General features: G+C 42.8%; 1 protein-coding gene and 1 long non-coding RNA gene across 3 annotated transcripts in view; one reads left to right on the top strand and one right to left on the bottom strand.

Moving 5' to 3' along the window:
- The first annotated feature begins 344 nt into the window (after positions 1–344).
- The window catches only part of CDHR2 (cadherin related family member 2), a 51412-nt gene continuing 26017 nt past the window's right edge, over positions 345–25739 (top strand). The window contains exons 1-13 of one of the 2 annotated variants that reach the window (XM_078385580.1): positions 379–520; positions 1162–1626; positions 9387–9457; positions 10625–10693; positions 11754–11893; positions 15610–15663; positions 16164–16253; positions 18372–18461; positions 18863–18988; positions 21596–21739; positions 22836–22911; positions 23745–23851; positions 23947–24177. In XM_078385580.1, coding sequence (XP_078241706.1) covers positions 9412–9457; positions 10625–10693; positions 11754–11893; positions 15610–15663; positions 16164–16253; positions 18372–18461; positions 18863–18988; positions 21596–21739; positions 22836–22911; positions 23745–23851; positions 23947–24177 — 1173 coding nt within the window. In that variant the 5' untranslated portion in view covers positions 379–520; positions 1162–1626; positions 9387–9411. Of the gene's footprint in view, positions 1627–9386; positions 9458–10624; positions 10694–11753; positions 11894–15609; positions 15664–16163; positions 16254–18371; positions 18462–18862; positions 18989–21595; positions 21740–22835; positions 22912–23744; positions 23852–23946; positions 24178–25739 lie in introns of both variants that reach the window. The other variant, XM_020791013.3, reaches the window with a different exon arrangement.
- Positions 1753–9157, bottom strand: LOC140704441 (uncharacterized). The gene is made up of 3 exons (XR_012083641.2): positions 8716–9157; positions 7447–7550; positions 1753–1836 (listed from the first exon to the last, which is right to left on the bottom strand). It is a non-coding gene; the product is annotated as an uncharacterized LOC140704441 (long non-coding RNA).

Below are 25739 nucleotides of genomic sequence, written 5' to 3'. Positions count from 1 at the left end.
CATGCTAAGATACTAGAAACTGGGCATCCACTCAAATTCTCGCCAGCAGAAAGCTCCTCCTGAAAGGTCCCAAGTGAGGGTGGAAGTGGCAGTAAATCATCAGGGTTGCATCCTGGCACTCCCCCACCTTTGACAGGAGTGCCTCTGCTGCGACAGCACCCTCCCGAGCCCCAATAGCCCTCCCTTGGGCTAGCCACAGTTTTCATCGCTTCCTCTTGCCTGAGCTCTCTTCTGCTTGAATGGAGACAGCACAATCCTCATTTGTTCCCGTAAGTAGGTCACTGGGGAGGCTGTGGCTGCTCGCTCCCCACCCCACAGCATGTACACACACTCACCAAGCCCCTGTCTGATGAATCCTCTTGCTTGTCAGTTTGACTCAATGCAAAGTCAAAGGCACAAACCTGCCATGCCTGGAAATGGTTGCCTCTGCCTTCCTCCCTGGCCTCTGCAGGGCCCCTAAACACAAAGCCTGAGAGGGAAAGGGACCACGGGGCAAAAAGATCACGCTCAGGAGCCTGGGGTAAGAGAGTAATTCAGACTCCTGCCTCATGGAGCAGGTGCGATGTCTCCCTCTTGTGTGCCAACCAAATTGTGGAGGACGTGGGACTTGTATTTCTGTCTGCAGGGATTCCGAACATCAGTAAAATGACACAAGCTCTCCTCCTCGCTCCAACCCCTGAAGCATTAGAGGAGCTGGATGCAGCTTTAAACCAGGGCGAAGAACTTGGATGTCCTGCAGTCCCCACCATCCCTAGCCAGTACAGTCACGGATAAGGGATGGTGTGGGCTGCAACTCAGCATTTGGAAGGTCACATGTTCACCAGCCCTGGTCACTGTGAGGCTAGCAGCTGTTTTCTTGCAGCCTCTACCTGGGAAATCTCATCGTGAACAGAGGAAGGGAGCAACAGGAGGGGCTCAAAAGCAACCAGGCAAGGTGTGGACACTGAGTTCCCCTAGAGGTAGGATGGGCAACTGTGACCTTCCAAATGTTTTTGAACTGCATCTTTATGCTGGCTGGGTCTAATAGGAGTTGAAGGCAAAAGACACCTGGAGGGTGATGACTCTCCCAATTTCATACCAGTATTCCAGTGGTGCCTGTCATGTAGCTGGGAAAGGCTGCCCTAAGCATGGTCTTTCTCTCCAACTGATTTATCCCTTTAGATATGCCCGTGTTTACCTTTCATTTGAGACTGAAAATCACAGAGCATCTAGTGTAACAGGTAAGGTACCCTGGCCCCCGATGTCACATAGGTGGTGGTGGTGGCGACAGCGGCAGCAGGGGGAGAAATGGGGCCATAAGCTATTGGACTGGACTTGTGCCTAGCATAGGAGACAGTGAGCCATGGGGTCTAAGAAACAGCCTGCCAGTGGAAATGGAGGCCAGTTGTTTGGAGATTCCCTTGCAGGTCAACTTCCCAAGAAGGATGACAGTGGGGTGCACGGGCACCTTTTGGGCAGCTTCCCAAGAAGCCTCAGGAAGAAAACAAGACAAGACCATTCAAGGAAATTGGGCTGATGCACTAATTTCGGTTAATGATTGATCAGCTAATTTACAGCAGGAGCCAAAGTCTGAGTGAAGCACAGCCTTGCAGGCAACAGAATCGAGCTGCGTTCCCATGAGACAAGGTAAGGGGTACCTTGGGTTACCGCTCAGTGTTGTATTGTGAGGATGGGAGAAGGTTGGGGGGGGGAGTGACTTTAGCAGGCATCTTTGCAAGCAGAGGAAACATGGGTTCGTTTTTCCCAGAGATACCTTGTTGCGAGACCCATTTATGGGTTTACGTAAGCATCAGATGCTCAGTCTTCTGAGAAGCCAGGGCTCTATGAAATTCTTCCCTGTGAAAAGGAAGGGAGAACAAGGAAGAGAAGCTAACATTAGGCTGCTTGTACTGTAGGCAACAGTTAACAGCAAATGGCTGCCTTTAGGCGAATATGATGGGAGTCTGATTTCTTCCAAAGGTGACTCCTACCTTGTTAGGGGTCATCAAGCCCCTTCCAATGTATGGGAGCCATCTGAATTAAGGACCTCCAAAGATCCTATCACTAACAGGCCTGCCTCAGGTGGTCACAGTGACCAGATAGGCGGGGTATAAATAAAATAAATAAATAAAATTAAATAAATTTTATTTTTGCCAAAAGAGATCAGGAATCCGCTTATTTGTCCTTTTGGTAGTCCATGATAGCTGTAAAGCTGTCTTCCAGCACTGCATTTCAAATGAACCAGTTTTAATTCTCCTTTAAAATGTCTTCACTGTCCATTGTTGACACTAAGTACATTGGTACTGGGAATTCTATAGTATAGATGACCTTGGTCTTGACTTGCAGTCACACACTTAACTCTTAAGAATCTTTTCTACCTCCTTCTTAGTTGCTTAGGTCTTCTTTTGAGTTCCTGATTGCAGTCTCCATTTGAATTCATGACTGAACTAAAGTATAGAACTTCTTTTTAACAAGTTAAACTTCTTTATTGTCAACATCATGGTTATGTAATTTTTCTGTGACCATTATCTTTATCTTCATAATGCTCAGCCATAATATGCTTTTGCCCTTTCTTCTTTAACCTTCCTCAGTATTTCAAATCAGTGCTATTTTCTGCCTCTAATATGACATCATCTGCATATCTTGAATACTAATATTTCTTCCACCTGTTTTCATTACTCCCAGATCTGAAGATAGCATAATTTTTATCCAATATGATCAGAATGTAGCCTGAAGGAATACAGAAATTAAATATACCCTTGTCTGACAAGCAATCCAAAGTTATTCTATTTTACCATATTTTGTACTAACAGTAGCCTTTTGTCCTGAGAACAGGTTATGTATCAGGGCATTCAAATATTGCAACATATCCTTTCAGTTGTTCTAATATACAAAGTCAAAGATTAGGCATCCTTCAGTCTTGATAGACTATGGTAATGTGCTCTGTATGAAGGACTTGGAACAGCATCTCGTGTGGCTGAGAAGGACAATTCGACAGTGACAATCCCTTCCATGCTGAAAACAAATACAATCTGTCCCCTGTCCAGCCCCCTGGTTTTGCTGGTTTCTTTGCCTCGGCCTGCTTGATAGACAAGAGTCTCTTCAAATTGGGAGAGGCTGTGATGCAACACCTGCCTCCAGGATGAATGCTCAGATGTCAAGGTTTCCCATCTGTTGAGGTCCATTCCTAAGGCCTTTAGATCCTGCTTGCAGATATCCTTGTATCGCAGCTGTGGTCTCCCTCTGGGGCGATTTCCCTGCACTAATTCTCCATACAGGAGATCTTTTGGAATCTGACCATCAGCCATTCTCATGACATGTCCAAGCCAATGTAGACGTCACTGTTTCAGTAATGTATATATGCTAAAAATTCCAGCTCTTTCTAGGACTACTCTATTGGGTACTTTGTCCTGCCAGGTGATACCAAATATGTATCGGAGACAACGCTTATGGAAGGTGTTCAGCTTCCTTTCCTGCCGTGCACAAAGGGTTCAGGACTCACTGCAGTACAGGAGTATGCTCAGGACACAGGCTCTATAGACCTGGATGTTGGTATATGTCATCAGCTTCTTACTGAGCTATACTCTCTTTATGAGTCTAGAGAGCATGGTAGCTGCTTTCCCAATGCGTTTATCCAGCTCGACATATAGGGAGAGAGTGTCAAAGATTGTTGGGCCAAGGTACACAAAATCATGAACAACCTCCAATTCTTGTGTGGAGATGGTAATAGAGGGAGGTGAGTCCATGTCCTGGCCCATGACCTGTGTTTTCTTCAGGCTGATTGTTAATCCAAACTCTTCGCAGGCCTTGCTAAAGTGATTCATGAGTTGTTGGAGGTCTTCAGCAGAGTGGGCAACAATAGCTGCATCATCGGCGAAGAGGAAGTCCCACATGCATTTCAGTTGGACTTTGGTGTTTGCTCTCAATCTAGAGAGATTAAAGAGCTTTCCATCTGATCTAGTCTGGAGATAGACACTTTCTGTTGCAGTTTCAAAGGCATGCTTCAGCATGACAGCAAAAAAGATCCCAAACAGGGTCAGCGTGAGGACACAGCCCTGTTTCACTCTGCTTCATATCTTAAAGGGATCTGATGTTGAGCCATCAAAAACTACAGTGCCCTTTATTTCCTCATGAAAGAACCTGATGATGTTAAGGAGTCGAGGTGAACATCTAATCTTGGGAAGCATTTTAAAAAGGCCATCCCTGCTAACCAAATCAAAGGCCTTTGTGAGAGCTATGAAGGCTACAAAGAGTGGCTGTTGTTGTTCCCTACATTTCTCCTGCAACTGTCGGAGGGAGAATACCATGTCAGTGGTGGATCTATTAGCTCGAAATCCACACTGTGACTCTTGATAGACTCTGTCTGCAAGCACCTGGAGTCTCTCCAGCACAACATGGGAAGCAGCTTCCCTACAACACTGAGAAGAACAGAGATGCCATGGTAGTTATTACAGTCGCCCCTGTCTCCTTTGTTCTTATACAATGTGATGATGTTTGCATCCTTCATGTTCTGTGGTACTCCACCTTCCCTCCAGCAAAGACAAAAGATTTCATACAGTTTGGTGGTGATGGTCACTTTACAGCACTTCAGCACTTCAACAGAGATGTTATCTTTTCCAGGTGCCTTGCCGTAGGCAAGGGAATCCAAGGCCGCTTTTATTTCTGCTAAAGTTGGTTCGCTGTCCAACTCTTCCAAGACAGGCAGGCACTCAATGTTATTTAGTGCCTCTTCGGTTACTACATTCTCTCTGGAATATAGCTCAAAATAGTGTTGCACCCAGTGTTCCATCTGCTGTGCTCTTTTAACCAGTAACTCCTACTTCCTGTGCTGTTTTGACGCTGTATGTGAAGCTGGAGTGTCCTCTCCAGAGCACAAAGCCTGGGTAAAATAATATGGAGGATAGGCTGTTACCCAAGCAGCAAATCCCCCCTCTCCACATTGCTGAAATAGTCCAATGGAAAGGCAAGAACCAATACAATTGGTTTCAGCAACGTCACAGTAGTTGCCAGAATGACACAAACTGCCTCTGGGACTCCAGCTCTGGATTTTGCCTCGAGGTTAACTCCTGCAGCCTTTTCCATCAGTGGATGTAGCCACAAGGCAGTGGAGGTTTGAAATCGGAGTTCTTCTCCTAGATGGGCTGCCTTCCAAGGCTGATGAGCCCCACTTACCTGGCCTGCTCCCTGACAAAGTCAAAGGTTTCACAGTAATCTATAAGGTGCAAACTGATTTGCTTCTGAATTTTTTGGTACACTCCAGTATATTTGCAATATGATTTATAGTATCTCTTCTTTTTCTGAAACCAGCTTCAGCATCTGCTGTTTCTCACTCCATATAGGGTTGAAATCTTTGTTGTCAAATCATAAACGCCACTCTGCTTAATTAAGAGATTAATTCAGCAGTCCTATAGTGACTGCACTCTTTGGCACCTCCTTTCTTTAGGTTAGAAATATACATTGAACTTTCCTGTTATTAGCTTTTCATATCTGTTGGCACATTCTGGCTAGGATTTTCATAGATCCAGTCTCTGTAGCTTAAAATAAGTTCTCTTCGTATTCTATCTCCTTCTTGTGACTTATTTCTTCTAATTGCTTTCAGAGCGAATTTCACATCACTTTTTAAAATTGGAGGTTCTTCGTCAAAGGATTCTTCTTTGAATGAATCAATATTCCTTCAATCCCTTTTGTATAGTTCTTTAGTAGATCGTTTGCATTACACCCTAAATTTATTTTATCCTGATTGGATAATAGATTCTACTGTTGCACTTCCAATGTCCTAAATCTTGATTTAAATTTCCTTTTGGTTTCTTTGATCTTATGGACTAAATTACACTGATGGTAGGGGTGTTATAATTTCTGTAAATAGTAACACATATCTGAGAACCCTACTGTATACTAAGGGGTATTAACAAAAATTGTAACAGGCCTACCACTAATATAACTTAGTTTGTAGGCCAAGAATAGGGAATGTGTGACCTGACCTTTGTTTACAGTGCAGCATAGCTGCTTCCTTCATGTTAAGCATGCATAAGATTGCTATCCATGTTTTGAAGATCTGATTTGGTCCAGTAGTGACAAGATGTTCCTAGGCAGGGAATCTAAGTTAGTGATGCATACAACGACCCACAACAGAAGATCAGAAACTACCTTTTCATTTTTTAAACTCCTCCTTAGAAACATAGTTTGGAATATTTGTTTCTTTGGACTACCATTCCCAGAACCCACTAGCCCACATGGTCATTGCAGGATTCCAGTAGCCCAAAGAACTCATTTTTACACATTCCATTTAGGAGCATCTCAGAGATGTTCAGGAGCTGCTCATGGCATCTCTCAGTCCCTAAATTCTAAAACTTTCAGCTTGGGCAAGGAATGTATTTTAAGCAATAGTACAAAGGGAGATTTTATCCAGGGATGTAAAAGTACAGGGATAAATATGAACTGGTGAGAGAAGTGTGAGATCATCAGGAGTTATCATGTGCAGAGCGTTTGTTGCACATGATATGTGAAAGCTGTATATATAAGTTTCTATAAAATTTCCCATTTCTTCTGTGTTCTTGATGAGCTTCCCATTCCTTCTGTATTCTTGATGAGCTTTCTGGCAGGTTCAGTAGGTGAGCATCTCTCCCACCCAATGAGGCAACCACTAAAGGAAGTATTAGTTGATCTGTTTGCTTCTGTGAGGGAAGGGCACCCTGTTTGCGTGGTCAAAGGGCAGCACACTTGTCAGGAAAAAATGAAGCATGTGCCTCAGGCCACACATATTAGCTGTCATAGGAACAAAGCAAGTTCATATTGATTTACCTTGTTAATCTTTTTTTAAAACTTCCTGTGGTAAAGAGAGATGCTTATGAGTTTTTCTGCCTTGCATGCAAATAAATAAATAAATAAATAAATAAATAAATAAATAAATAAATAAATAAATAAATAAATAAATAAATAAATAAAGGAAGGAAGGAAGGAAGGAAGGAAGGAAGGAAGGAAGGAAGGAAGGAAGGAAGGAAGGAAGGAAGGAAGAGAAAGTGAGTGAGCGAGCGCTGGCTGGCTTGAGGGAACCATGCATTTTGACCTGGGTAAGGGAGAGAAGCTCCATTTGCTCTTGTAACTCAGACTGTAAAGTTGGCTTGGGCCAGACATGTCCAGGCTTTGGTAGGAGATTTTCTTTCACCCACCCTTTCTGCTCCTGCTCACCTAGAGGACTAGGATACCTAGGACAGGTATCTCCTTCATAGGTGGAGAGGAACGTAGCATTGTGGCTCAATGTGAAGGTGGCTACAGATGCCAAAGAGAGCAGAAATCCTGCACAATTTTTTTTAAAAAAAGGGAAATGGGAATTTGGCACAGATAGCCTCAGTCAGCAATACCCAGTGTGGTATAGTGATGGCCTAGGACTCGGGAAGCCTGGGATCAAATCCCCAGTCAGAATCTCACTGGGACCTGCTAAAACCACTCCTTAAATATCTCACTTACTTTGAAAACACAGTTAGAGTTGGTATAAGTTGGTTTCCTCCTGGATCCATTTTGAGTGTGTCTTTGTAGTGATTTGGAAAATATGATAGCACTAAACTCCACCTCTGGAACAAACCAAAGTGAATATTAAAACCATACTCAGGATGGGACAAAAAAAGCACAGAGGTCACATATTTTGTCACTGTTAGAATGTAGACAAGTGTGATGCCATGTGGATGGTGAACAAAATGCCAATAAAATCCACACTGAATCAAGCACAAAATAGAAAACAAATTCTCTGGAAGAGCCCCCAATGAACTTTTGTACATGCAATGGGAGAGGATGCCACTGTCTTCCTTCTAAAAGTTCTGGGCTGGTATGAAGCAGAAGGTAGAAGTCCAGCTCATTTTAAAAAAACCTGGACCCTGTGCTCCAAGTATGCTTCTAAAGAATGAGAAAGTAACTGTGAGTGCACTGACCCTATGCTGGCAATTAATTCTGGATATGGCCGTGGAACTGAGACCCTACAACTCTAACTCTAGCAATTAAAAGGCATTATGTAGTTATTCTGTCTGTTTTTCTGTAGCAAGATTTTTCTGTTTCAAGGGAAAGGAAAATGGAAGAAATGCTAGAAAAACAAGGGAAAGTGACAATGTTGTCTGAAACTACCACTTAGTGAGGCAGAATGATGGCACATTTCTTTTAATACACTGGTTCAAAATTTGCTTTTATGAAAAATGCATATTTAATTACTTAAAATAAGCAACCTTCATCTTCATGTTTTTGCTATTTTGCATTGGTTATGGTATGGTCCCTATGGTTCTAGCGTACTTAGGCTTGTAAATCATTCAGGTCACATGACATGTAAAAGTAATCATTACTTTGTCCTTGCTGTGCCATACAATTTGATTAGAAGAGAAATGAAACTATGAGCTCAGCATAGGTTTCTCCTATCATATATTATCATATGACTAATATTAAAAAGACTGGAAGTTTTGTTGTCTCATAGTTGGAATGTAGTACATATTCTGATAGAAAAAAAGTGTATGTAAGTACATAATGTTGTGTTTAAGAATTTTTTTGCTTTGGTTAATTTCATTTGGTTATTAACCTAGTACAAAAATGCATAAATTAAACATAGTTGCAGCATGGGCTAAGCATGGAGAGAGAACAGCAAAAATTATCCCAGCTTCCATCCAACCCATTTTAGATTCTCACTAATCTTCTATATGAAAAAATTCACTCTACAAGTAGCTCAGGTAATAAAAAAATAAAAAAAACTTTACTCACAGTTAATCTTCAGTTATAATCAGAAGATCAAGGAAGAATAAAAGAAAGAAATTCGAGGCTTCAAGCATGTGACACACTTGGTCCATCATTGCAATTGTATCGTGGAGGGCAGGAGCTGAGTTTTACATGTCTGCTCTCCACTATGGTCAGGAAAAAAGAGGGGAGAGCAATAAACGAACAGCTGGAAGCAGAAACAAGCAGGAAGAGCCTCAGTCTTGAAAAAAGGAACTCTACTAATTGGTTAGTGGGGTAAAAGAGAGGAAAGAATCCTGTTGGATCCTAAAGACAGTCTTCATCCCAGTGTTACTAAGCATGAAAGGTTGTTATTATTCCAACACAGCCAATGTCTCATATCTACAGCATTCGTGTCCCAGGAGGTGTGCCTTTTCTCAGTGATGGGTACTTGCAGTGAAAATGCAGCAAAAGTCACTATTTAAGATAAGATTTCACAGAATAATTAAGCCAACATAACCACTGGACACACTCGCTCTGGGAGATTCAGGGATTTGTAGTTTCATTTAATTAACTTTTCAGAATTACTTAAATGGATGCTTTTCTAGAGAAACCATTTTCTGCAGCTTGGGGGTTAGGCCATCAGGAGCTGCTCACTGAAGAAGTAGGAGAAGCAAATGGGCCTTCATGGAGCCTTGACGCTTCCTTTTTTTCTGTAGCCACAGGTCTCTTGGCCCCAGCAGGATGCTTTGGCTCACATGGACACTTCTCTCCATACTTGTGGCAGCAGGTAAGAATTTCATTGGTGAGAGCAATGTTTCCTTGGTAATTTTTATGGAAATAATACATAGCAGGGATCAGGGGCAGCCAATCCTCATGGCAGTTGATGATTTAGAGGAGGCAGGCGTGGTGAAAAAAAGCAAAGTGTGCTTCTTATATACCACCCCATAGCACTTAAAGCACTCTCTGGGTGGTTTACAAGTTAATTATGCAAGCCAGTGGTCCCCAACCGTAGGCCTCCAGATGTTCTTGAACTTCAGCTCCCAGAAATCCTGGCCATCAGAGGTGGTGGTGAAGGCTTCTGGGAGTTGTAGTCCAAGAACATCTGGAGGCCCGAGGTTGGGGACCACTGATGTAGGCTATACATCCCCCCCCCGCGAGCTGGGTACTTATTTTACCAACCTTGGAAGGATAGAAGGCTGAGTGAACCTTCAGCCGGCTACCTGGGATTGAACCCTGGGTCGTGAGCACAGTTTGGACCAAGATACAGTAGTTTAACCACTGCACTGTAAAGTGGGAGCAGGATGGCAGCTTCAGGTGATAAATGACCACATTGGCCCTAACAGACCAGAGACTACTAGCAGGGAGGAAGACTCTTCAGCGTTCAGGTCAGTGTGGCCCTGAAGGGTTCTTTATTTGTCATGCATCTGTCTTCTGCTGTTCTGTAAAGACCAAAAAGCTGTTCCCTGGAAACAAGCTCTGGTTTGCAGCCCCGGAAGCACCTGCCTGAGTCCCAGTTTGCAGTCTTGAAAGCTTGTAGGCTGAACCGAGTTCTGAAGTTGCAGGACTGTAAGTGTCCCAAACCTGGTAGGAAGATGTATAACTGCCCAAGAAGGCCAAGCGTGAAATCAGCATGACATACAGCTGAGTACACAAAAACAGGAGTTTGGCTATAGAAGCCTTGAATCTGTGGGATGAGTGTGTGGAGAAAATCTGGTGAATCTATGCATTTTCGAAGGTCTTGCTACCTGCAACTGGAATATCACCACTTTGGGCACCTTTATTTAAAGGAAAGTCCTGTTACCTGCTCTGTGATAAGGGAAAAGTCAGCAAAAGCAAAATATAAGCTACATACTTATCTTATTGCAAAGGAGAAAGAGGAAGATTCAGATGATGGGGAGGAGGGAGATTGTCTCCATGGAGAAATAATAAATATAGTCATCTGTTCATCACACAGTATCAGGAAACACAGCACCACGGTTTGAAATGAACAGCACCTTCTCCTTACCAGAAGACACACCTGTAGGTGAGTAAACAAGAAGATGCTGAGCGAGAACACAAGAAAGTGGTAGACCTTTGATCTAGATGGGTGGGGTATAACTCTAATAAAATAAAAAAATAAAAAGTAACGCTTGATTTGTGAGAATGGTGGCTAGAGTCCTGTCTCCAAGCTAAAAGAACAAAGGGTCTGGTGTCACCTTAAAACAAGTTTTTAGCTGGCTATAATTCACAGGCCTGTGCTAGTATTTTCTGAAGCACCAAATACATGGACATTCTGTATTGCACTATAGAATACTCCAATCATAAGTAGCAGAGTCATGGAGGAGTCTAGCAAATTCACATACTAATCACTGGACATTAAGGAGCCTTGTATTTAAGGTACCACAAGACTCTTAATTATTTTTGCACAACAAAGTAACATGGTTACTGGCCTCAAATTTTCCCAAGCTGGCATTCTCCAGAAATAGAGGGCTGAAGATTCTATTATTCCCAGACAATGAACTGCAGGGGGATGATGGCAAAAGTAGTGTAATATATCTAGTGCGTGTCAGCTTGGGGAAAGGTTTGAGAAGTTCCAGGATTTGCCCATCTTCTGCCTGCTTCTTAGTTTGTAGCTTTACTTGGAGGAACACTCAGATTCATGAATCCTCTTTTTGCTGTTCCTGCCTTGGCAAAGGAGTGGGCTAGGAGGGGAAGAAGGATTAAGGAACCTAGAAATCTCTAGGGCCTGATTCTTCCTGGAAAGGTGTCTTCCTACAGGGATGATGTGTCAGCAAAGCTGGTCTGAAACATTGCCTGAAGCAATGCAAGAAGTGGTACCCCATCTTTTGGACAAAACAGGGCAAACAATACTGTGAGCCAATCAAATTATTATGGCACCTGACATGAAAAATTTAATCAATGTCTCTCCCCTTCCTGACAATAAAAAATGTAAACACAATAAATTAACTGCCAATTTGCTTCCCTCACTCTGACTAATGAGAGGGATGGTCAGAGAAAAGGGATGGTTGTCATAAGGCTAATTCAACATGGATGTCCTTGCTGGGCTGATTTCTCCCACTACTGATCCTCATTTCTTCCTCCAGGAGCCTGGGTTTTTCAGCTTGTGGCTGTGGATGCTGACGGGGATAAGCTGTACTATAGCATAGAAGGTGACAATGCCTACTACTTCTCTGTCAATGAGGAAACAGGCAACGTGACGCTGAGGCAACAAATGGATTATGAGGTAAGCCATGGCCAGGAGAACAAGGAGGTTTATTAGGTAGGGAAAATCAGTTCTTGTAAAACATTTGTCTGTTAATGGCTGTCTATAAATTACTTAAATCTGAAGATTATAAAGCAGGGTACAACAATGCTAAAGTATATCATAAGCACAGTACATAAAATTAAAATACAGATTATTTTGCCTATGAAATAGGTGGACTGATGGACACTGCATTTGCACCCGAGTCACTCCAACCAGAAAAACCACATTGTGTCAAAGTGCTCTGCCTTTTCAAATGGTACTATTGTTGAACTGTTTCTTTTTCCTCCTTCTCATGAATGCTATTATAATATATATATCATGCAAACAGCAACCATTGGCCAGAAACTAGAACACAGGTTAGAGCTCTGAACAATGAAGGCTCTGAGGCACCCCATGTCATGATTATGGCCTGGACAGAGAGGTCCATTCTAACCCCTCAGCCACACTACCCAGACATTCCTCATGTGAGTGAAGGCTGGGTGGTGTGTGTGTTAATATGCTGTGTGGGGGGGTTGTGGGGATTCTTCCTGTCTGGTCACCTCCCAGCACTCTAGGGAGCTACGAGTACTAAAGAGACTACAAGGTTGGACACTTTCACTTGGATGCCAACCCTGCCAGATCCGAATACCAAAAATACTTACAAAAATTATAAATGGATCTAGTATGTGGTCAAGAGGAGGCCCTCTTCTTCCCAGAATGACCAGGCTGCTGTCAATTTTTTATTATCAAAGATCTTGCAAAAAGGTCAAAAGAAATAAAGTCACAAGCAGTTTCCAATTTTAGTTCTAAAAAGTTCAAAAGCATTCTTCAAAAAAAAAGTGAAGTAAATACTTGTTCAGAAAATTGGAGGAAAAAGTAAATCCAGAAAAGTTCCCACAGAGAATAAGAAAGCTGACTATCCTAAAATACTTACATTGAGACAGAAATTCAGCATCATTCCAGAGCATGTGCAGAGTATAATGAAATAGTAGAACATAGAAACAGAGAAAGTAGGCTAAACTAAGCTTATTCACATCCCATTTTATATCAATCATCCGCTTTTCCAGAGTATTTTGCCAATCAGTCTCTCAGTTGCTCTGAAACTTCCAGAAGGGAGTAACTTTTTAAAAAGTACCTTCACTCCTTCCCCTCCCTTCTTCTCAGCTGAAACCAGTTCTCACTAGTTAATTTGGTCCCAGGAGAGAGTTCTGCCAGGAGTATTTGATGACATTGGAGATTCCTTCTCATGCTGGTAAGGCACAACTGGCCAAAATTTCCAGCCCAGCCTGGCTGGAATGAGTGACTCTGGCAGGACTGGGTGAGAGGAGGCGCTCTGCCAGATATCGAGGTCCTAAACCGTTTAGGGCTATATATGTCATCGCAAGGACTTTGAAATCAATGCGGAAATGAATGGGAAGCCAATGCAAGGTAGCCAGCATGGGGGAAATATGTTGGTACTTTTTCACCCCTGTAAGAAGTCTGGCCGCCACATTTTGTACCATCTGGAATTTCCGTGTCAGTCTCAAAGGCAGCCCCAGGTAGAGCGCATTACAGTAGTCTAATCTTGAGACTACGAGCTCATGGACCAAAGCGGGGAGTGCCCCCACATCAAGACAGGGACACAGCTGGGCAATCCGCCGAAGGTAGAAATGTGCCGAACGGACCACTGACAACACCTGGGTCTCCGTGGTGAGTGCCGGGTCCAGATGTATATCCAAACTGCAAACCTCACCCTTGGTGGTAAGAGTAATCCCCCCGAAGGAAAGGGAATTTCCCAGACCACTGATGTCTGGTACACCCACCCAAAGGACCTCTGTCTTGCCTGGATTCAGCCTCAGCCCATTCACCTGCATCCATTGCTGAACAGCCCCCAGGCAACGCTCAAGGGACGAAACAGCATCCACTGTTGTTGGAAAAAAGGAGATGTAGAGCTGAGTATCCTCAGTGTACTGATGAGACAAAGCCCCACATACCCTGATGTCCCTTCCCGGCAGCCTCATATAGATGTTGAATGTCATTGGGGAGAGAATCGAGCCCTGCGGAACCCCACAATTGAGGCTCCATGGGGCTGAGAAACTCTCCGATCTGCACTCTCTGGGAATGGTCCTCCAAGAAGGAACAGAGCCAGGCAAGAGCAAGGCCACCGATTCCCAGCTCGGAGAGCCTCCCCAGGAGAATAGTATCAAAGGTGGCTGAGATATCAAGGAGGACCAGTAGAGACATTTTGCCCCTGTCGGCCTCCCTCTGTAGGTAATAAAACAAGGCAACCAATGCTGTTTCCGTACCATGGGGTGAGCTGAAGACCAACTGGAATGGATCCAGGGCATTTTCTGGATTATCCATCCTGGCACCAACTAACAGGCCTGCATTTCAAAGGCACAAAAACTATAATCCTCTCATTTGCCAGACAATCCAATATATTAATTAATAATTACCTTTTGGAGGTCTCTAATTGGTAAGGTCAAGTTGGAAGTGACTTGACAGCAGATAACAACAAAAATTAAATTTTAAGGAACGTTTTTTGAAAAGTACAAATTAAAGACTACTTTCACTTTCCTGTTTCTCAAAAGTAATAAATTTAAATGTATTTGTCACTAATCGGAACACTACAAACCACAAATTCCTCTCTGCTTTGTGAGGACCTCAACATCCAGGACAAAAGCATAAGCTGACACAGGAACTATCTGATATTCCTCTTCTACTCTTTAATGAGGCTATGGCTGGATAGCTCAGTGAGTTAGGTTTCTGGCTGTGAAGCAAGGGGTTGGGAGTTCAGTTCTTCACTGTATATCACCAGAGGCACCATACTATATGGCTTTGGACAAGCTGCGCAGTCCCAGAGCACCCCCAGAAGAAGGGAATGGTAAACTGCTTCTGAATACTCTCTACCTAGAAAACCCTGAAAAGGGTCTCCATAAGACAGAATTGATTTTTCGACATGCCACGATGATTTTGTTGTTGTCGATGATGATATCTCCAAAGTATAAAAAGTAGCCACATAAAAGGAAGGGTGACCTTATTCCTCAGCAAGTTAACCATTATAAAATATGCTTTAGTTATGGGGTGGTGGGATAGTGAGTAGATACTTGCAAGCTTGGTCATTGGGTGACAGTCCTTGAATGAAGGGGTTAATAGGGAAGGTCTGGATTAAATAGGTGCCCCCCCCTCTAAGGGGAAAAAAGCATCCAAGTCTAATCAAATAAAGTATACAATTAATCAAACTCTAGGGAAGAGGTATATTGCAAGGAGGTACATATCCACTGATGGAAAAGGCTTCAGGAGCCAACCTTGAGGCAAAATCCAGAGCTGGAGTCCCAGAGGCAGTTCATGTCGTTCTGGCAACTCCTGCGATGTCACTGGAACCAGTTGTATTGGCTCTTGCCTTTCCATTGGACCATTTCAGCGATGTGGAGAGGGGGGATTTGCTGCTTGGGTAACAGCCTATCCTCCATATTATTTTACCCAGGCTTCGTGCTCTGGAGAGGACACTCCAGCTTCGCATACAGCATTGAAGCTGGAGTGGGGACAGATTGTATTTGTCTTCAGTGTGAAAGGGATTGTCACTCTCAAATTGGCCTTCTCAGCCACACTAGATGCTGTTCCACGTCCTCCATACAAAGCACGTTATCACAGTCTCTCGACACTGAAGGATGCCTACACACATATTGATATGCCTGTTTATCAAAGTCTTTCTACTTTTGCATTTTCCTTTCTAGAAAACAAAAGCAATTCTTGTGGAAGCTAGAGTGACAGATCAAGCGAACGTCCAGGTAAGTGAGGAAAACGTGGGGGGGGGGAGAGAGGAGAGGACAAGGCTGGTGCTATGTATGGGGCAGTCAGAGATCCTTCAGGGGACCTCCCCCCAAGAGGTCAGGAGGCCGAGAGCAACAGCCATTGGACTAAGTCAGAGTGGACTACAACACAGACCCTTGACTTAAATCCACTGATGGCTGCTGAGGTTGAAGGCTCTCTCAGTCCTGTAGCCCTGTGTGGGGTACGCAGGAGCAATGGGAAAAGAGAGGGCTCTGTACTAGTTCTGTAGAAGAGAGGATTTCTGTAGGAGGTGCTGTCCAAAGAGAAGCTCCTTCTTCAGCAGAGGTGCTTCTACTGTTTAAAGGTACTGGAGCTTGGTCTTTGCTTTTGCTTTGTTTTGTTTTTTCAAATCTTATCACCACATCCCTGCAATTCTTCTTCTTCCTTAGGGATGCTGCAGTTCCTCTGCCTGGTCTCTTACATTAGCAAGTGTTCCTCTTTTCTTTTACCTCAATAGGTCAAGAAAAAAATCACCATCATTGTATTAGACCGGAATGACAACAAACCAATATTCCAGAATGAACCCTATTTCACAGACGTCCTCGAGGTATTGGCGCCCAACTGATCTCCTGTTAAAATAAATCACAGTTAGAGTAGGCCTATTTAAATCAAAGGAAATTACTATGCTAAGCAACAGGATTTTGGCCTGTGAGATTGAAGTCTTTTTCTTTTCTTTTAGTAAGTCTGATGTAAAGTTGTATCAGCATATGAAATAATTCCAGCATTTCTCCCTTGGTTGCAGTTGATTGATCTTGGGGTTGTAGTGAAAAACAAAGACCATCTTGCCAACCTAAAATCTATTTTCCCCAGTTAAAGGAATGTGCCACCTTCTCCTCCTCCTCCTGCTCAGGTTGGCCAGTGTCAACTGAATCATTTGCCGTTTCTCTCCCTGCTTCCAATGATAGTATATCATACTAAGATATTATTTTGAGCTCAAGACCAAGAAAAATAATGCATTGAAGAAGCTATATTCTTATGGGTTATCCAAAGGGATTTTAATCTACAAAGGTTCAAGTGAACTCTTGGCTAAAGTGGTTTATATATATATAAAAAAACACAAGATGCAACAGTGTGTCAAGATGGGGGTGCAAGTGGGTATTTTAAGAACTCTTACCTGTTATGTCAAATAGGCAGTGTGCAATGTTGTCTGCATTAAACACACAAGTAGGTGGAAGCCCGACCTTGTTGGGTCCATGATGTGTGGGGATGAGAGGTAGTGTAGTGGAGAGTGCAAGGCTCAGGAGACCTGGGTGCAAATCCTCACTCAGCCATTGGGAATAATAATGACAACTCACTCCTTGAACATCTCACATACCTTGAAAATCCTATTAGGATTGCTGTATGTAGGAAGTCATGTGACAGCACATAACAACAACAATGCATGGTGTGTGTGGGGAAAGTTAACATAATGCCAGAGTGAGCTCTTTTCTATGCCTAATTGCCACATGAAGGCAAAGAGTTTCTCTGGGGTTGCAGCTGGGACTCTTTTTGCTGTGTGCCATCAAGACACATTTGACTTACAGTGAACGTAGCAGTACTTTCAAGGCCTGTGAGAGATTTATGGAGTGGATTTACCTTTGCTATTCCCCAGTGAGTTTCCCTGGCTGCGCAAGGATTTGAACTAAGGTCTCCTGAGTATCCCCGTCCAGTTCTTTATTCACTACATCACACTGACAGTTGGGGACAGAAGGATTAAACTCCCCAGGAGTCCTAGTGATAATTGCAGCACCTTGTGCTAGCTATTGACATTTTTTTTAAAAAAAAATACAGATTCCTACGGCACACTGTGCAATAAAGATAACATGCAGGTAGGCTTTTAGAGCAGATATCCACTGTGGTGTAGTGGATAGAGTGTTTGTAAAGTGGATAGAGTAACCAATCACAAAAAGCTTAAATGCCCTACATCCTATTTACATGAGAGAAATCACACAGTGTTGTTTTTTTAATGCAGTTGCTTGCTTGCATGACTGATCCTGGAACACATTTTACAGCCAGTCTGTGCTTCGTTGCACTAAAAAGAGCCTGACAGAAGGAAGAAAAGCTTTCACAATTACCCTTACGCAATCGTATAAATAGACAGGCCAAGATGTATAGATGAGGAAAACAACAGACTGTGAAAAACGTGTAGCATTCACCACTTGAGAGAGCACCTTTTAAAAAATTGTGCTAAGCATATTTTCCAGTTTGATCCTGTGGGCCCAGAAAGGAAGAAGTAAGGGAGAATAGAAAAGGCCTTGGTTTCCCCCTGTACTGAGGACTGGTAACATTTTGAGCAAAGATTGGTGTGTTTTAGCATCTTTATGTTCTTCCTGTTTACAGTTGAGGCCTATAAAAACTTAGATTGAAAAGATCTATTTATTTGTCATTTTAGCACTATTTTTATGTTGTGCCTTTCACCTTATGAGCTCAGTATGGTGTTCATTGCTCCCCTCCACCTTACCTTACCTTACAAAAATTCTGTAAGGCCGATCAGGCTAAGGGAAGGCAACCAGACCAAGGTCACCCAGAAAGTTTCATTATTCAGTGTGTGTTACAGGAACCTGGATCTCTACACCCACAGTCCAGTACTCTTAACCAGTACACCACACTGACTCTCATATCCACTGGTTCTCCTATTGTACTCTCACCCAGCTATCCAAACTGGTTTGTCCTCTTTCTATTTCAGAATACAACAATTGGCTCCCCAATCTTTAGGGTTGAAGCAGTGGATGAAGACAGCGGAAATGCAGGGCGGGTATCCTATGAAATTGAAGAAGTGAGTTCCACAATGTAAAGAGGAAGGTTCAACAAGCGTTAAATACAGGCAGACAAAAGGCACAAGGAGCTATTTCATACAGAGGGCATGGACTTTTTTAGTCCTGGAGTCCCCAGTTGGAGTATATTTATAGAGCACACATGCACGCACGCATGTGCACGCACGCACGCACGCACGCGCACGCACGCACGCACACACACACACACACACACACAGACACGTGTGTGTGTGTTATAAATATACCTGCCAAATCATTATACTGTATATATTTATCTCACCCTCTGATTTATAATATATGGAAGACTTTGCCACAGTTTTTCTTGGGAAAGGGTGCATCTTGTTCCAGGCAAAGCTTTGTGTTTGGTCACTGCTCACATTTGTATTTTATACCCCCTCCACAGGTCAACCCAAACAATGCAGAGAACCGCCATCTCTTCTCCATTCTCTATAATGGCACTGTGGTGTTGAATGGCTCACTCAGTTACAATAACAAGAGCACCTTCTACCGAATCAAGATCTTGGCCACGGTGAGGCTCAGCCAGTGACAAGCAAGGAAAAGAAAGGATCACGAGGAAGTGGGTGGAAAGATAAGCTTTGCCTCTCTGTGGAGCAATGATGTGAAGAAGAAGAAAAAGAAGAGGGGCACATTGCTACCAGGGTCATGAGAGAGGGGTGCCAGTGCTCTAGCTACATGGGTTAACCTTTTGTTAATTCATTACCTTCTGTTTTGGAAGGCCATGGCTGAAGTTGAAAGACACCAGCTTGTGAATCTCATGAAGGGTCTCCGGGTTCCTATAGATTCCCCCCTCCCTGCTATATTAACCAAAGTGTCTCTTCAAGAAATCAGATTTACATTGCAAGTAGCCTCCCCTACAGCAGTTTCTATTTTTGTCAGCACTTTGCTGCCCCTGCTTTTTAGTTTCTTATCTTTTTAAATGCATTAGGTGATTCATATATTTGCATTTAAAGCAGTTACATTTTTAAATGTCAAAAAAGAAAAAAGAAAAAAAAGAAAAGCAAAGAAAGGTTGCCTACCAGGCATAAGTTTTGTCTTCAACAGCTGGATATCATTTGTCAAGGAGGGTCTTCTGAGGCAGAGCAATTTGTGTTTATTATGGGACAAGAGGGTATAGGAAGACCCATTTTTTTAGTAACCCCCCCCCCCTCACAAAGAACTAGAATTAGTGTCTCACCTTGCCATGTCTGGTGAGGTTCTCCTCTCCAGCCATTAATTGTCTGTGCCAAAACCTGTAAGATACATAAAATTAACATAAGCTTCTGAAATATCCTAAGAATGCAAGGAACAGCTTAACAATTATGCAGTACTGTGTATCAGGAGTTCTCTTGAGGAGCCCTCTTGAAAAACAATACAAAATGAAGGTCCAGATAAATCAGAGTTGTTTATAAGACTGGTGGAAGAAGGAGGAAAAGCATGAAATACACAGAGAGAATTCCAATTCATGTTACTCTGCCATTGTTATTTTATGACAGAGGTTCTCACATTCTTTACAGCCCAAGCTTCAATTGTTGAGAGTTGTGGGAACTCGCTTGAATTCCACTAAATGCGGAGCAGGAAGCACCAGCCGGTTGGGCAGAATTAGCTAAAAGTTCCCTTTTGTACCCGCCCCTCACCAAACACTAGCACTTAAAAATAACACTCAGGAGGCGTTTTTTTGTATTAAAGAATTCTATATTCTTCTCACATGGATAAGCATTCAGAAGGTTTCAGGTCGATACAGAAAGAAATAGCAAAGACAATGTTCTTCTGCTTGGCCCCACGTGGCCGGAGGGATCTCCAGGCTCAGTGGGCCAGCATGGAGTTCTTACATCTTTCCAGGTGAAGAGCGTGTGCAAGAATGGGGACCAACAATGGTGGTTCAATCACTTCATGGCCAGGAGGGCCGGAAACAGGGGTGGAGCCTCCCTACCTGGGAACAACAAACTCCCACTAATTGGTCAGCATGCAAACAAACAAGCAAACAAGTTAGTTTGTGTTGCAGGCCCTTCCCCTTTGAAATTTACATCTAGATTGTTTGATCATCCAACATCAATGAAGGGCCTGCATATCAAATACATGGTCACCACAATGTTAAACACCCACTGACTTTCTTACCAACCAACCACAATCTCTGTATTGGACATCTTTATTTTATTTTATTTATTTATTTATTTATTGCATTTATATGCCGCCCATCTAGACATAGTCTAGTCTATTTTGATACCATGTACAGTATAAATTTCGGCTCCATGATCACTGCAGATGGAGACAGCAGCCACAAAATTAAAAGACGCCTGCTTCTTGGGAGGAAAGCGATGATAAACCTCGACAGCATCTTAAAAAGCAGAGACATCACTTTGCTAACAAAAGTCCAAAAAGTCAGAGCTATGGTTTTTCCATTAGCGATGTATGGAAGTGAGAGCTGGACCATAAAGAAAGCAGACCGCTGAAGAATTGATGCCTTTGAATTGTGGTGCTGGAGGAGGCTCTTGAGAGTCCCCTGGACTGCAAGGAGAATCAACCTATCAATTCTAAAGGAAATCAACCCTGAGTGCTCACTGGAAGGACAGATCCTGAAGCTGAGGCTCCAGTGCTTTGGCCATCTCATCAGAAGAGAAGACTCCTTGGAAAAGAACTTGATGTTAGGAAAGTGTGACGGCAAGAGGAGAAGGGGACGACTGAGGATGAGATGGCTGGACAGTGTCTGCGAAGTAACCAACATGAAATTGACACAACTTCGGGAAGCAGTGAAAGACAGGAGGGCCTGGCATGCTCTGGTCCATGGGGTCACGAAGAGTCGGACATGACTAAACGACTGAATGAAACGAAACAGTATAAATATTTGGCATATTAAATCTCTTTCCCTTATGTCTGATGAAGTGGACTTGGCCACAAAAGCTCACATTAAAAAAATATAAACGTTAGTCTTTAAAGTGCCACCATATCTTGTCTTTTTTTTAAAAAAAAACTTTTTACTTTTTATTTCTACAGTATTTTGCTTTTACCAATCAGATTATAGAGATTCAGTGCTGTACTGCTGTGGAGAAGGATTCTTGATGGGTAGGATGGCACATAATTCATGAACTAAAGTGATAAGACTACATGCTCAAGTTGCCATTGTCTCTTTATTCTGTAGGATAATGGAGGTTTGCTACATAATGTGTTCACCTATCAGAACAACACAGCCTATCTCTCTGTCACTGTTGTCGATGTGGCTGACTTGGACCCCCAATTCTTGGGTGAACCATTTACAGGCTCAGTACCAGAACACTGTCCTTTGGTAAGGAACACCTTTAACAATCTAATAACAAAAGGCTGAAATGGAAAAGTGTATTGAGGGGAGGGGCATATTTATAGTTAAATACTGTATAGTTAAAAAGGGGTTAGAAAAGGAAGTTGGCCAGGTGCTCCCTGATATGAGATAGGCTAGCAGGAGTGCAAACACAAGACTCCTGTGAGTATACCTGGAAACTCCACGTTCCTTTTTTATCCCTCTTCATTACCATACTAAGCACAGAAATAGCAAGTTACATGTAGCATAGTTCCTGTAATTAGTTACAGGTTGTGTGAAAAATGAGGTAGTAAAATTACATTTCAAAAGTGACAGAACAGAAAAAATTACAGGCATACTTTTTGTTGCAATAGATAACATCTTTATTTTTTCCCCAAAAATTACTTCAAAATAGCACTTTAAGGCATTTTGATTTTCATGTTTTATGCTGTCCTAAGTGACAAATATTTTGTTTTGTTTCCTTTGTAAATATTTTCAAGTTACTATATGAGAATTGGTTATTAGGATTAACTCAGGAGTATTTCCCTGTAGTTTTCCAGCCTGCTTATAAGGACAAGATAATGTCCCAGTAATATGCAATGCAACACAACAAATTATTTTTACATGCAGAACAACAATGACAACTATCTACCAATCTCCAAAATAACAAATAGTTGAACAAGTTCCTTTAAGATATATATAAAAAAGGAACTTGTTCAACTATTCATTATTTTGGAGATTGGTAGATAGCTGTTATTGTTGTTCTGCAATATAAATATATATGTTCCAAATTTTGAATGGAGGCATAAGGATGACCAAACAGAATGAGTTCTTCCTGGTCATTCATTCGGAATGGAGGCAAAGTTGCCATTTTGAACCAGCCCTTTTAGCCATGGTCTTTACAGAAGCCAGATGCAAAAACCAACAATTTAAATTAACAGCTCCATACAATTAAAAGCTTCAGATTTTATATTGTTCCATGTGAAGTTGCTGCTAAGTGTATGCCTGCTTAGTAACTCTGATGCGGCTGGTGATGTTTTCCCCCCTACTAGCTGTGGGTAGTATAAAGAAAACTGTGTTCTCACCAAGATTTTCCTCCTTATAGGGTACAACAGTGACAAGGGTGTTTGCCATTGATGGAGACAAGGACGTGAATGATGTCATCTATTATAGCATCACCAGTGAGTGATGGAAGGGTGGGGTTGGTTTCTACCCATCAGATAGCATGGGTGGTCTACAGCTGTGTCAGTGTGGAGAACTGTATCTTCATGCTGTACCAATCATGCCACCCCTGGTGCAGCAAGCATTATTGGAGTTAAATTAGTAGAAATGGCCAGTTTCACTTTCCGCCTTGATGGTTTTTCTCTAGAGAACACTTTATTTAACTAGAACTTTTTCCCAGTACCTTCTCTATCTCTTGCCATGGCTGAGGATCCTGAGTCCTCCAAATGTTATAACTTCCATGATGCCTCATCCCTGGCCATCATAGGTGGGGCTTCTGGAACGTCTGTGCCAAAAAGGGCAGATCAGTGATTTCCTCCATTTGCTCTGGTCAAAATCCTCCACTTAGTAGGACATCCATGCCTACACTCTATGTCTGATCTCTGGGGGTGGTACACAGCTCAGCTTGAGTGACCTATCTATATTGCTGTTCCTCAGATCTCAACTTGACTTTCACCTCACCTTGCTGGGTAATTCTGTTCAACTCCATTGCATTTTTCCTGTGACAAGCTCTAAATGGCCTCAGAAATGGGTTGTTACCAGAGTCAGTACTATGCCAAACAGCTGGATTTGAAACAAACAAACAAACAAACCTGAGGATGGAGACTGAGTCCCCGCTTGGTAACGTTAAGTGCTGTGGTGGTAAAAAGTTTGTTCTTGAGGAGAAGCCATACTCCTCTTTTCCCAAAAGTTACAAGGGAAAATTGATCCTAATAGCTTTCTCAGGTTAAGTGCTACCTGCCTCCAGTGTGGCTCAGGAGATATTCCTCTCTCTCCACCTTTTCTCCTCCAGATGACACTAGCTTGTTTACAATCAACAATATCACTGGAGTCATCACAGTGAGTGGCAGCCTGGACCGAGAGGGTGTTCCAGGTGAAGATGTGGAGCTCCAGGTTGTGGTAAGTAGTCGAGAAGATGTGGGTGGCAGGGGACCTCTGCAAAGCACACCTTTCTCTCAAGGCCTCCATTTTGTCTCTCTTGCTTTCACACTTAGGCTCGTGAAAAAAACCTGAACATTTATCACCAAGTGGCACAAGTGAGCACCATGGTGACTATCCAAGTCATGGATATCAATGACAACACACCTCAGTTCTATTTATGCACATATCTTGCCTGCAACTTCTCATCACCTCCAGAAGGCAACTTTTCTGGTCAGATTGAGGAACATGCTTCTGCCCGAACACCAGTGGCCAACCTCAGCATTGTAGCCTATGACCCTGACAAGGTGAGCATGGAGGTAGTGGGACCAGATTTTCATGGTGGTTGTGGTGGTGGTGGGAATAGAAAGTTAGAATTACAGGGAATAATAGGTTTGGAACAAGGGTTGATGTTCCGCCTAGAATGGTTGTTCGACTAGATAGGTGGGGTATAAATACAATCAATCAATCAATCAATCAATCAATCAATCAATCAATCAACAAACAAACAAACAAACAAACAAACAAACAAACAAACAAACAAACAAACAAACAAACAAACATCTATTTGCATACTCTAGCCGCCTAGAGTGGTCCATCGGTCCAGATAGGCGGGGTATAAATCAAATAAATAAATAAATAAATACTGAGCCTTTTGTCTCTTTTCTGTCTATGACAAAGACTTCAGATTTTAACTATTGGTATCACCACTGTGCAAATTCTAAACAAAGAAAATTCTAAAGACAGAAAATACTGGTGACAGTGTCAGACTCCTTGTACTGTATTCTCTGTATTCTTACCATAACTTGAAAGTTACTTGTATAGACTACCACTGTGGGCCCAAAAGTAACATTTCCATGCTCTATTTTCAACGGTCCTCCCTAAATCATTAGTTCATTTGCTCAATTATGCAAATACGTCACTAGGAGTTTGCATCAGTTCCACACTCCACTGGTCAAGGCAGAGCATTTCAATAAGATGCTTGGCTAGAACCTGTGCTTACTAATGTGGGAAAATAGCAGTCAGTGACTGTCACTGGTTAGCCATTGTATTCTATGTGTTGTGTGTTCTCAAGTCTCATCCAAATTATGGTGACTCTGATAGGGATCTTCAGGGTATCTGAAATATTGAGGACTAGATTTACCAATTCCTCCATGGCCAGGTGAGGATTTGAATCTAGGTCTCCTGAGCAGAGATGGGCACAAACAAACAAATAAAATGAACCAGGAAGTTTCTCAAAAGTTACGGGTTCGTTGGATCAGATTTATGAAAAGCGATGAAACAAAATGAACCAAACCAACAAACTTCTTTAGTGATTTTTGGTTTGTTTGCCCATTTTCTCACCCATCTCCCCCGACAGCCTGCTTCTGTCAATCAGACACTCTAGGCAAACTTGGGAGGGGTCTAGAGACTATTGGGTTGGCAAGTCAGGCAGCCGAACACATGGCTCAAAGGGATGTAGGGGAGCTGCTTGTTCTCATTTATAAGACCAATTCATAGGAGCCATTTTCACCTCAGAGCCACTTCTGCCAATCAGAGGAACCCTCCTACTTCAGAACCAAGTTAGCTCAGGTCTCTAGCGGCAGGCTGTTTCCCTCGTCAGGCAGCCTCTCTCTCCCCCCCTACCCTCAATGACCACGCAATAACATCTGTACCTCATCTCAGACCTCCAGCATGGCATTGTCCATGGGGTTTGGGTCCACCTCCTGATGAGCAACGCTCTGTTCCCCCAAGCCAGCTGCTAAAGGGTGCTTTCCTGGAGGGACCTGCTTTGAAGGTGTATAACTCAGACATCCAAATTCCAAACTTCACCAAACTTGGAGGGGGTGTAGAGGAGAGTCAGGGGAAACTTCTCTGTGATTTTGATGTC

This window comes from Pogona vitticeps, chromosome 2 (genome assembly GCF_051106095.1).
Source record: "Pogona vitticeps strain Pit_001003342236 chromosome 2, PviZW2.1, whole genome shotgun sequence".
In the NCBI taxonomy this organism is placed as follows: Eukaryota; Metazoa; Chordata; class Lepidosauria; order Squamata; family Agamidae; genus Pogona; species Pogona vitticeps.
Note: the sequence above shows the minus strand (reverse complement) of the source record. Positions and strands in the feature narration are given on the sequence as shown.